At 35.3% G+C, this 13,001-nt stretch overlaps 1 protein-coding gene across 3 annotated transcripts in view; it reads right to left on the bottom strand.

The window, feature by feature from the left end:
- The window catches only part of LOC136036978 (DNA excision repair protein ERCC-5-like), a 244,159-nt gene that overhangs the window by 48,717 nt on the left and 182,441 nt on the right, over positions 1–13,001 (bottom strand). Inside the window, exons 13-14 of one of the 3 annotated variants that reach the window (XM_065719380.1) lie at positions 10,679–10,876; positions 3,288–3,495 (exon numbers count right to left, since the gene is read on the bottom strand). The exons of 1 other annotated variant lie outside the window; for it this stretch is intronic. In XM_065719380.1, coding sequence (XP_065575452.1) covers positions 10,728–10,876 — 149 coding nt within the window. In that variant the 3' untranslated portion in view covers positions 3,288–3,495; positions 10,679–10,727. Of the gene's footprint in view, positions 1–3,287; positions 3,496–10,678; positions 10,877–11,675; positions 12,335–13,001 lie in introns of those variants that run through there. One more of the 3 variants, XM_065719379.1, reaches the window with a different exon arrangement.

Raw genomic sequence — 13,001 nt, forward strand, 5'->3', positions numbered from 1 at the left:
ACAACGTTGGAGAAATTTTCTTTTTGGATGCGCCAGGAGGTACTGGTAAAACGTTTGTGATATTACTGATTCTGGCATCAATTCGATCAAAAAATGATATAGCGTTGGCAATTGCGTCGTCCGGAATAGCCGCAACATTGCTGCCTGGTGGAATAACTGCTCATTCCGCTTTGAAATTGCCTCTGAACTTGCATTCTACAGAAACTCCCACGTGCAATATTTCCAAATCATCTGGGATGGGTAAAGTATTGCAGCAATGCAAACTTATTATTTGGGATGAGTGCACAATGGCACACAAAAAATCGCTCGAGGCTCTGGATCAATGCTTGAAAGATTTGCGAGGGAAGTCGAAACCCTTTGGCAGCACCTTAATATTGCTTGCGGGAGATTTCAGGCAAACATTACCTATAATACCTAGATCAACTCCTGCAGACAAAATGAATGCTTGCCTGAAAAATTCTAATTTATGGGCACACGTAAAAACATTAAAATTAACTACAAATATGCGTGTCCGATTGCAAAACGATGACTCTGGTCAAACATTTTCAGATCAATTGCTGGCAATGGGAAACGGAAAGTTCCCAGTAGACTCAATTTCAGGACGTATACAACTACCTGCTGATTTCTGTAATTTAGTGACGTCCAAAAATGAATTGATTGAAAAAGTATTTCCGAATATTCTAAAAAATTATAAAAATAATAAACGGCTAAGTGAAAGAGCGATTCTCGCCCCCAAAAATATAGACGTCCACGAAATCAACAATATTGTTTTGACCAAGATTCGAGACCAGGCAGTCCTTTACAAGTCAGTCGACACAGTTTTGGAACCAAATGAAGCGGTTAATTATCCATCTGAATTTCTAAATTCCATAGATCTTTCAGGGTTTCCACCACACGTGCTACAACTAAAAATAGGCGTACCAATAATACTTTCAAGAAATATAAACCCACCAAAGCTTTGCAATGGCACTCGACTTGCCGTAAAAATAACAATGGAAAACCTAATAGAGGCCACAATCTTGACAGGGCCATTTGAGGGTGAGGCTGTTCTTATTCCTCGCATTCCCATGATTCCAACGGATCTGCCTTTTCAATTTAAAAGATTGCAATTCCCAATTCGATTAGCATTTGCAATCACCATTAACAAAGCTCAAGGTCAATCATTAGAAAAATGAGGTATAGATCTTAATACTGATTGTTTTTCCCATGGACAATTGTACGTTGCATGTTCGAGGGTCGATAAACCTGACAATCTATTTATATGCAGCGACAATTGGACAGCGAAGAATGTTGTATATTCGCAAGTTTTACGCAGTTAATTTGTATTTTGGAACCAAATGAAGCGGTTAATTATCCATCTGAATTTTTAAATTCCATAGATCCTTCAGGGTTTCCACCACACGTGCTACAACTAAAACTAGGCGTACCAATAATACTTTTAAGAAATATCAACCCACCAAAGCTTTGCAATGGCACGCAACTTGCCGCAAAAAAAAAATGGAAAACCTAATAGAGGCAACAATCTTGACAGGGCCTTATGAGGGTGAGGCTGTTCTTATTCCTCGCATTCCCATGATTCCAACGGATCTGCTTTTTCAATTTAAAAGATTGCAATTCCCAATTCGATTAGCATTTGCAACCACCATCAACAAAGCTCAAGGGCAATCACTAGAAAAATGCGGTATAGATCTTAATACAGATTGCTTTACCAATGTACAATTGTATGTTGCATCTTTGAGGGTCGGTAAACCTGACAATCTATTTATACACACAGACAATGGGACAGCGAAGACTGTTGTATATTCACAAGTTTTACGTAGTTAATTTGTATTGTATCTATCTATCTATCTATCTATCTATATAAAAACGAGTTGTGTGTATGCATGTTTGTTTGTTTATAAAAAGAGCGTTTGCATATGACGTCATTATTAGTACATACGGCTTTGTATATGGACAGACAATGGGAAAGCCAAGAATGTTGTATATTCGCAATTTTTACGTAGTTTGAAACACATATATAAATCTATCTATATTTACAGGTGGGACACAGGGACACAACTACAATGGCGCGTAACTAATATGGCGCGTAACGACTTACGCGCGCGGGGGGGCTTGGGGGGACGCGAAGCGCCCCACCAACTAGGTGTTGGGGTGGCGCGAAGCACCACCCCAACAGCTAGTATATATATATATATATATATATATATATATATATATATATATATATATATATATATATATATATATATATAAATATATATATATATATATATATATATATAACAGAAATTATTCCTATATGCGGGGGGCTGTCCTTTTCTGAGTCCTTACTCTTTAGTTATGACTAAGCCCTCGCTCAAAGTTTGACTTTTTGTCAGTGATCTTTAAGAAAGACACAAAGCCGTCGAATTTGAATGAAAAGTATTTTTAAAGAACTTTAAGACTTTAGCTTAAAGAGCAAGGATTGAAGAAAGGGTAACCCCTGATATACGGAATAAAGTCGGTTCGTTTTAAGATTTAATGATGCTCCTTACTGTCAGTTGAAAAAAAAAAACTTTTTTTTAAATTTAATGTGAAAAAAGGAACCTAAAAAGCCTAGACACATCCAGTGTCAACATTGACGCTCCCTTCCCATCCGTAGGCTTTTCCAGACTATTTAAGTAAATACTAAATAACTTAGGCTATGGCAATAGAGTACACCATGCTTCACTCTTGTGTAATACTGTGCTTCCTAGACAAATTCGTTTTCTTCGATAACGAGTTATAACAAGTTAGGGAGAAGGGTATTCGATTTCTTTTAACGAAGATGAAAAAATCCAAATACATGGAATACGGATATATTTTTTTTATCAAAATACGAAAAAATGTGTTTTATCAAAATTGAGAGGTGGCAATTGCCCTCCCTTCCCTAAATTGGAACCCTTGAATACAAGGCTTTAAGTTATCTTAATTTCTTGTACAAGTATAAAATATCTTGTCCGGAAGAAATAGACCATAGAGAGAAAAAAGGATTTACTGTCCCATATATCCATGTTAAAAGTCACGTTTTAATTCCATTTGTCTACTGATGTGACACGTTTTCGCTAGCCAGTCGTATTATTCTCAAGCTCATGTATGAAATGAAGTCAAATAACCCCGCCTATTCAATGAGTTTTAATTAGGTCAAAGTTTGAATCAATGGTAAAATTCAAAACTTGAATGGTTCTTTAGCGTGACTTTTTGTAGATTCTTAGGCTTACTGGAAGTCTATTCAACCTCAAAGTTTTAGCCCATCACTGACAACACACATCCATATATCCGTGAACGTATTTGACATTCAGGTACACAATGATAGCATTAAAGACTATTATTTGAAAAAAATTGCTGCTTGTCTGGGAGTTGAATTCTTGATTCCCAGGTCGCTCGCCGAAGCGTTCATCCCCGGACCGACGGCCAAACCCGACGATCTTTTGACAGGTTTAATGGTAGATTTTCTGTTCCATACAAATCAAATAACTGAAAATAATATTTACACACAACACATTTTCTAAAAAGTAAAGAAATAAATATTAAGAAACTTACAAGCATGCTAATGACGCACATTCAGCAAGCGTAATGGACCCCAGGGTATTATGTATATATTGCAACAAAAAAACCGGTGAATTTAACCTATTACTAATGAGAAATCACCGTAGCATCCAGCTACGTGAGGCCATCCTAACCCATTCAAAGCCCGCCCCCCTCTCAAGAAGTTTTCATTTCCCTTAAATCATTTTTACGACATCTTGCCACCCCAACCGGGGACAGCCTGCTTCCCCTTTGGCTCTAGACAGTTGCCCGAAAATGACAATTTTTGGTAATTTGTCATCCTTCATCCGCATAACGTGCCCTAGGCATCTCAACCTTTCTCTCATTAAAGCCCCAGAAAGCAGGATTAAACCATACTTTTCGTACAGCCTACTGTTTTAAACACGATCAGAAGGTTCAATCTAGTTTATCCTGAGTAATCAAAAGTGAGTTTAATCTTGTAATAAAAAATAATTATCTTCCTGTCGGCACACATGCTAAAACCCTAATCAGAACGTGTTTTTGATGGAAATTAGTCTGAAAGAGTAACAATGAAGAATAGGACATGTTTGGCTAAAAACACGATTTTTTTTGCGTCCAAGATTCTCAAAGAAAAATTTCCGACTTCTGTGTTAAAATTTGATGCACAATCATTTTCCACTATGTTAGTTGTTTTTAGACATTCAATTTTATTGTTTATTAGAACTATACATTTTATATTGACTGCATTTGTTTGTTAAGGATACATCTTCTTTTTATCTTCATAATTCAACTAGCATTAAGATTCCTCTCACTCCGTCTGTGGCATCAGATTTTAATCCTTAAGCTAGATATCACGCTTTAACTTTCAAATCTTGATCTCAACGGCAAGAAAGTCCCTGATATCCTTCATCGAACTGATACCGCTCTCAACAGCGTCAACAGCTCTGCTCTAAAAGTCGAACATAATTTGTAGCTCTGTAATCTATCCATATCGTCTAGTCTAGATAGCATGCCAAATATTACCCTCAAGCGCTATGACGTTGATCTAGTCAATTCTCTGTTACAACACTTCCGGCTGTATCAAACAGTTCGTGGTAACGAACTGTAGTAACGAACGACCCGGCTCAATAGTAACCAAAACTCTAAAAAAATTTTGATATCAATAGCTACATCAAAAGAACCACATTTTAATGCTGATCTTAAATATATAAGTTTCATCAAGTTTAGTCTTACCCATCAAAAGTTACGAGCCTGAGAAAATTTGCCTTATTTAAGAATATAGGGAGAAAACCCCCTAAAAGTCGCAGAATATTAACGAAAATGAAACCATCAGATTCAGCGTATCAGAGAACCTGTAGAAGTTTCAAGCTCCTATCTACAAAAATGTGGAATTTTGTATTTTTTGCCAGAAGACAAATCACGGGTGCGTGTTTATTTTTTTGTTTTTTCTTTTCCCCAGGGGTCATCGTATCGACCAAGTGGTCCTAGAATGTCGCAAGAGGGCTCATTCTAACGGAAATGAAAAGTTCTAGTGCCCTTTTTAAGCGACCAAAAAAATTGGAGGGCATCTAGGCCCCCTCCCACGCTCATTTTTTTCCCAAAGTCAACAAATCAAAATTTTGAGATAGCCATTTTGTTCAGCATAGTCGAAGACCATAATAACTATGTCTTTGGGAATGACTTACTCCCCCACAATCCCTAGGGGAGGGGCTGCAAGTTACAAACTTTGACCAGTGTTTACATATAGTAATGGTTATTGGGAAGTGTACAGACGTTTTCAGGGGAATTTTTTTGGTTTGGAGGGTGGGGTTGAGGGAGGGGGATACACGGGAGGATCTTTACTTGGAGAAATATTTCATGGGGGAAGAAAAATTCAACGAATAGGGCGCAGGATTTTCTATCATTATACAATGAAAAAACAAACATGAAAACGTTTTTTCAATTGAAAGTAAGGAGTAGCATTGAAACTTAAAACGAACAGAGATTATTACGCACATGACGGGTTTTAAAAATACTTTAGCATAAAGAGTGAAGTATTTAGGAGGAGATAAATACCTCGCTCTTTATGCTAAAGTACTTTTAGTAGTTTCAACTATTTATTCTACGGCCTTTCTGATTCAGGGGTCATTCTTAAGGAATTGGGAAAAAACTTACGATTTAGTGTAAAGAGCGAAGTACTAACGAGGGTACAAACCCCCTCGTATACATAATAAAAATATAAGAATATAAAATTTGTTACGTAAGTTAATTCTTAAGTTACGTATATTTTTTACTAAAAAAACTTTCGTTAAAAATTAAAAGCTCCAGTTGCCTTTTTAAGTAACCGAAAAATTGGAGGGTAACTAGGCCTCCTTCCCCACCCCTTATTTCTCTAAATCGTCTGATCAAAACTAAGAGAAAGCTATTTAGCCAAAAAAAAAAGAATTAGTATACAAATTTCATTTTGTGCGGAGAGCCAAAATCAAACATGCATTAAACCAAAACGTTCGGAAATTAAATAAAAATAACTAGTTTTTTTAACTGAAAGCAAGGAGCGACATTAAAACTTAAAACGAACAGAAATTACTCCGTATATGAAATGGGCTGTCTCCTCCGCGATCCCTCGCTCTTTACACTAAAGTTTGACTCTTTGCCACAATTCTACTTTTAAAACAATTAAAAGCTTGTTTTGATTTTCAATTAAAGCATATTTTGTCTAAGGGACCTAAATTTTACCTACCTCAAACAAAAGTGAATTTCTAAGAGATAGCTTCCAGTGTGGACGCGGGTATATTTGGTTCGGGTGGTGCTGTGGAAAATCCTGATTTACTTCAAGGAGAGGCGGTTAAGAATATTCTCAAATTCATTCTGTATTCCCCAAGGTCAAAAACTCAAGGGAAACACAAATTCTCAAACATTTATGAAAATACCCACACATCATTATCACCAGGGTTGATAAAGGAAATAAAATCCTTAACAAAAATTCATATAATAAAAAAATTACAGATATTTTACCCAACACCCTTACTTACAAGCCCATAAATCCAGACCCCATCGATCACTGTGTAGTACGAAAGAAGCTAGAAATTTCATAAACTGAAAAACTTATTACTCCAGAAATGTGGAGTAAACACAAATCCTCAAAAATTTATGAAAATACCCACACATCACTATCACCAGGGCTGATAAAGGAAATAAAATCCTTAATAAAATTTCATATAATAAAAAAATTACAGATATTTTACCCGACACCCTTACTTACAAGCCCATAATTTCAGACCCCATCGATAATTTCACCGTGTAGTACGAAAGAAGCGAGAAATTTCGCAAACTGAAAGAATTATTACTCCACAAATGTGGAGTAAACACAAATTCTCAAACATTTATGAAAATACCCGTCACATCACTATCACTAGGGCTGATAAAGAAAATAAAATCCTTAAATAAAACTTCATATAATAAAAAAATTCAAGATATTTTACCCAACACCCTTACTTACAAGCCCATAAATCCAGACCCCATCGATCACTGTGTAGTACGAAAGAAGCTAGAAATTTCATAAACTGAAAAACTTATTACTCCAGAAATGTGGAGTAAACACAAATCCTCAAAAATTTATGAAAATACCCACACATCACTATCACCAGGGCTGATAAAGGAAATAAAATCCTTAATAAAATTTCATATAATAAAAAAATTACAGATATTTTACCCGACACCCTTACTTACAAGCCCATAAATTCATACTCCACCGATAATTTCACCGTGTAGTACGAAAGAAGCGAGAAATTTCGCAAACTGAAAGAATTATTACTCCACAAATGTGGAGTAAACACAAATTCTCAAACATTTATGAAAATACCCGTCACATCACTATCACTAGGGCTGATAAAGAAAATAAAATCCTTAAATAAAACTTCATATAATAAAAAAATTCCAGATATTTTACCCGACACCCTTACTTACAAGCCCATAAATTCATACTCCACCGATAAATTCACCGTGTAGTACGAAAGAAGCTAGAAATTTCGTAAACTGAAAGAATTATTATTCCACAAATGTGGAGTAAACACAAATCCTCAAAAATTTATGAAAATACCCACACATCACTATCACCAGGGCTGATAAAGGAAATAAAATCCTTAATAAAATTTCATATAATAAAAAAATTCCAGATATTTTACCCGACACCCTTACTTACAAGCCCATAATTTCAGACCCCATCGATAATTTCACCGTGTAGTACGAAAGAAGCGAGAAATTTCGTAAACTGAAAGAATTATTACTCCACAAATGTGGAGTAAACACAAATTCTCAAACATTTATGAAAATACCCGTCACATCACTATCACTAGGGCTGATAAAGGAAATAAAATCCTTAAATAAAACTTCATATAATAAAAAAATTCCAGATATTTTACCCGACACCCTTACTTACAAGCCCATAAATTCATACTCCACCGATAAATTCACCGTGTAGTACGAAAGAAGCTAGAAATTTCGTAAATTAAAAGAATTATTATTCCAAAAATGTGGAGTAAACACAAATCCTCAAAAATTTATGAAAGTACCCACACATCACTATCACCAGGGCTGATAAAGGAAATAAAATCCTTAATAAAACTTCATATAATAAAAAAAAATTACAGATATTTTACCCGACACCCTTACTTACAAGCCCATAAATTCATACCCCGTCGATAATTTCACCGTGTAGTACGAAAGAAGCTAGAAATTTCGTGAACTGAAAGGATTATTACTTCACAATTGTGGAGTAAACACACATCCTCAAAAATTTATGAAAATACCCACACATTACTATCACAAGGGCTGATAAAGGAAATAAAATCCTTAATAAAACTTCATATAATAAAAAAAAATTCCATACATTTTAACCGACACCCTTAATTACAAGCCCATAATTTCAGACCCCACCGATAAGTTAACAGTTCAGTACGAAAGGAGCTGTTCCAAAAGACTGTTCTGCTCCTATATTCTATGGTCTCCCAAAATCCACAAAGATGGAGCTCTGTGCCCAATTGTGGCTTCTTATAGCTCATCGACTGTCAGATTGGGAAAATGGTTGTCAACAGTTTTGCGTCCCCTTATGCAAACGCCAAAGTTCATACATTAAAAATTCAGTGTACCTTGTCAAAAAATTAAAAGAACTTGATGTCGTGATATTAAAAATGTGAACTGGCTCTTCAAAAAAAAACTAGAAGATAATATTGACCAAATGGACAACAAAATACTGGATATAGAAACTATTATGCATCTCGTCCGTCTTTGCAATAGTTCCTCCTCATATTTCCGGTATAATAACCAATTTTCCACCCAAATCATGGGTCTACCGATGATTACGAGCCTTTTACCATTTTTGGCAACTTTTTTATATGGAATTCATTTAAGCCTCTGTTTGGAAAAATTTCCTCTGAAGCACCGGTTCTGGGGTCGGTTTGTGGATGATGTTATTTCTGTGTGGGATCATGAGAGGAGTCACTTAACTCCTTCTTGACATATGTAAATACTTTTGACTGTAACTTTCAGTTTACTTTAGAACTAGAAGATAACCACAAACTTCCTTTTCTAAATGTATTAATTTTCAATAAGTCGCCTAGTCTTGAATTTTTTATTTATAGAAAGCCCACGCATAACGATAGGTATTTGCATTTTTTGCTCCAACTACTGACCCTGCATAAAAAGAAGAGTAGTTATTTCTTTGGTTGACCGAATAATAAGAATATGCTCGGAGCATCACAGAGTCTCCGAACTGAACTATATTAAGGACATTTTATTTTACAATGGATACCCCATAAACTTACTTGAAACCATTACAGACAAGCGACGAAAAAGAGAGAAATGATTGCATCAACTCCACAAACCCCAACAGATATTGCCCCATTGGTGGATGACAAGAAATTTTTCACTGTTCTACCCTACATTCCAAAATTGAATGACAAACTGAAAAGTATTCTTTAAAAAACATTAACTTATTGTCAACTTTAAAAATTCAACAAGTCAAAATGTTGAATTTTTGAAAAAAATCAAAAATGTCAACATGGCGTAGCCGAGAAGCTACGCCAAAGGCCTGAGATTTTTAATTCCGCCTTGGCTTAACATTTGTAGAACAATCCACACCATTTCACTTTATTTGATAACAACTCCATTATTGCCCCTCTTAAAGTTCTCATGCAAGTTTTCAGGGAGGCAGCTGTGATAGAAAAAAAGCACATAAATCGAAAAGTAGTTTTCCATAGAGACACTGGAGAAACTCCCATTTATGATGAAATTATTAATTCTGATCGTTTTGACATACATCCACAAAATTATGTTATGCAATCAAATAGAATCTCTGATAAAAATCTACATGGGAAAGCGATTAGCCTTTAAAAGTGCTTTACGTAAGATGAAACTGAGAAATCCCATTTAGAGTTGTGTTTTTATTCAGTTACCTTTTCACCGTTACTAAGAAAGGGTCATTTTATTTTAGTTTTGTGTTATGTTTTAAGGTTTTTTTTTTGTATTTTTATCAGTTTTATTTTGGACTGAGGACGGTCAAGTGGAAGTTTTGACCAAAATATTTGCATAATTGTTCACCGTCCTGTTTACTGTTTTCATTTTCTTCCTTTCTTCGAGATTTTATCATAATTAGCCACTGTGGTCTCAGAAATTATTTACAAGGGGACCCTACCCAATATTGGTTAAATAAGCCGATAACTCTTATCTCTTGTATTGATAAGGTCTTTGAGAGCTTTTTAAACACAGCCTTTTAAACATACCTTGAGTCAAACAAACTTATTAGCGATTAGCACCATGACTTTCACTGGAAACGTGCGACACTTAACAGTCTGAATTCATAATATCGGAAATGGGTCAAAAATCTGACTGAACTAGGGGTGTAATCTTAAGGCGCTATCTTTTGATTCTGAAAAATCTTTCGATAAAGTTCACATAAACCCTATTAAAAAAGTTCCAGAAATACGCCACTTATGGTTGGCTACTTGAGGTTTTTAAGAATTTTTTAAATATTGTACCAACCATATTGCAAGCTGGTGGTTCCTCAGGGTAGAGGCTATCCCATCCGTGCAATTGGATCTTCTAAGATAGAAAACTGGTCTGATGCCTGGACGGTCAATTTCAACATATTAATATCAAAGGATCTACTACTGACCTTGTCGAAGGTATCACGTCAACATCCCGGTTTCATCTTTAAGGTAAAGCTATCCCGAGACTTGATAATCTTCAAAGCAGAAAATCTTGAAAAACCAATGGTCTCTAGCCAGTAGGAAGAAAAAGAAGAACAATTGCATAAATACTTCCCCTGCATCTACAAGGCGTCCCCAGCGCTGAGAACGAAAGAATCTAAAACCTAACAACAGAAAAAAAGTAAATCTGATTTCAAAGAAGAACAAAAAGAAAGCACTCGAACCACATATACATAATTGTTACTCCATGACCAAACCACGGAAGTGGAAAATCTCAACAACTCAATGAAGTACTTCCATGACAACACAGAAGTCATTTGCTTCTGTGTTGCCATAGAAATGCCCCACAGGATACAGGCAAAATATTCCAGCAATTTTCTTACTAATGGCCATAGGCCCATTGCAATGGGCCTATGGCCATTTGCTTTTCAAGATTTGTGTCTGTAGGTTGATGACGGATTGTATTTGTTTGTTTGACATTTGTTGTTGTCGCCTGATGTTTTTTTCTGTTCTTTTGTCACAGGCCTTGTTGGCTATTGGGAAATAAATTATAATAATTATTATTACCACTGTTCTTTGCTTCTATTTTAAAAAGTGTGCATTAATCCCATTGTTTTATGTTTGTGACGTAAATTGTCACATTCTGTGAGCAAATCACAGCATTCGTTAAGTGTATGTCAGAAAAGGAAACCAAATAACCCTACCTTTTTACGTTGTTTATTTAGATGCGTTTTTAGCTCTTGCTGCTATACTAGACTTTCAGCCTGAAAAAAAAAAAAAAAAAAAAAAAAAAAAAAAAAAAAAAAAAAAAAAAACCTGTATCACCTGTATCAAATTTTAACCAAGTAAAAATAGTGACAATTTTTAGTAATTACATTTATTCATAAGTAAATTCTCTGTTTCTCTGTGGCATGCTGATCATTCGTCAGTGGCCAAACTTCAGGCTTCAGTGGTTAGACAAAATACAATCAAACAATGAATTTATTAGCAAGATGAAAATTCTAAAAAACATAAAATGAAAAAAAAATTCAAAGAGTAATGCAAAAATAATCATTTGTGGCTCTTTTTGAGAAGCTCAATTGCCTTTCTTTTACGTTCCTCCATCTCTTCTGAATCTCTTTGTCTTTGATGTATTATTTCTGGCTGAATTGGAATGGGTTCAGGAACCCGCTCTAGCCTTGGAGCAACTACTGGCTCGTACGAGGTACTCGGCAAGTTAGATCTTAACCTTGTTTGAGTTCCTGCGGTAGAGGTTCTTTGAGACGAAGAAGCAGAGATGGTGGTATTTTGTTGATCTGTCAATGTGATTGTGTTAGCAAGACGATGCTGGCGTACTGATACTGCTGGAGCAGGATTTCTAACCGCAGCTAACGGAGCTCCTCTGCTTCTCCTTGCAGCTCTAGGAGTAGTTTCTTCGATGACAGAGTCGGTGCTAGCTGGATCATCTAAAGAGCGGTTTGATGAAGTACTCAGTGCAGATGCACCAGATCTTCGCTTTCTATTCCTTTCTGCCGCAAGCCTCGCTTTGAGTCCAGGATTAGACTTCAAAAGCGCCTTTCCCAATCTAGCTCTTAATGATGTTGGATCTTCCGATTTTTTCACCCGCACACGTGGCAAGGCTTCTAAGAAAGAAAACAGTAATGAAAAAGAGAATACCTATCCAGCTAGAAAAGAGAATCCGATTTGAGGTATAAACCAAAAACCATAAAAAAAGGAAGAGAATTTATTCTTCAAAGAGAAAGAGAAACGTAAATTAAAATGCAACTAAAGCTTTGTCCAGCATCAATTTAAAGTGCAATTGCAGAAAAACAAACATTTTCTCAGTTTGGATGCACATTTGAGGATAGAATGGAGAAACAATTTTATTCTAAATGAAAAGACAAAAAACATAAGCTATATCAATTATATTATATACAAAAACTCAAGTCTGTGACAAATCTTCTCAGAACAACAATGTAAAATATATGGAGTTAAAATTTAAAAGAGGAAGTATTTTATTTTTTAAATTATACAAGGATCAATTTCCGAAGCCAAATAAACGGTTATCTAAGGCTAGAAAAAACAAGATGCATTTGAGAGTCCAAAGTTTAAAAACAGTTTAGAATAATGAATTGGAAAGTAAGAAAATACGTTTTATATAATTTTTTCAACAAAAAGTTTTTTAAGTTTCATATTTTTCTTTCAATTAAAAGTGTGAGGGGCAATGATTCATGAATTAACGTTACAATGAAGTTAAAAATGATAGAAACATGAAGGTTTTTCGAAAATTATATCTTAGTTTTTAGCAAT

Source organism: Artemia franciscana, chromosome 16 (assembly GCF_032884065.1).
Source record: "Artemia franciscana chromosome 16, ASM3288406v1, whole genome shotgun sequence".
In the NCBI taxonomy this organism is placed as follows: domain Eukaryota; kingdom Metazoa; phylum Arthropoda; class Branchiopoda; order Anostraca; family Artemiidae; genus Artemia; species Artemia franciscana.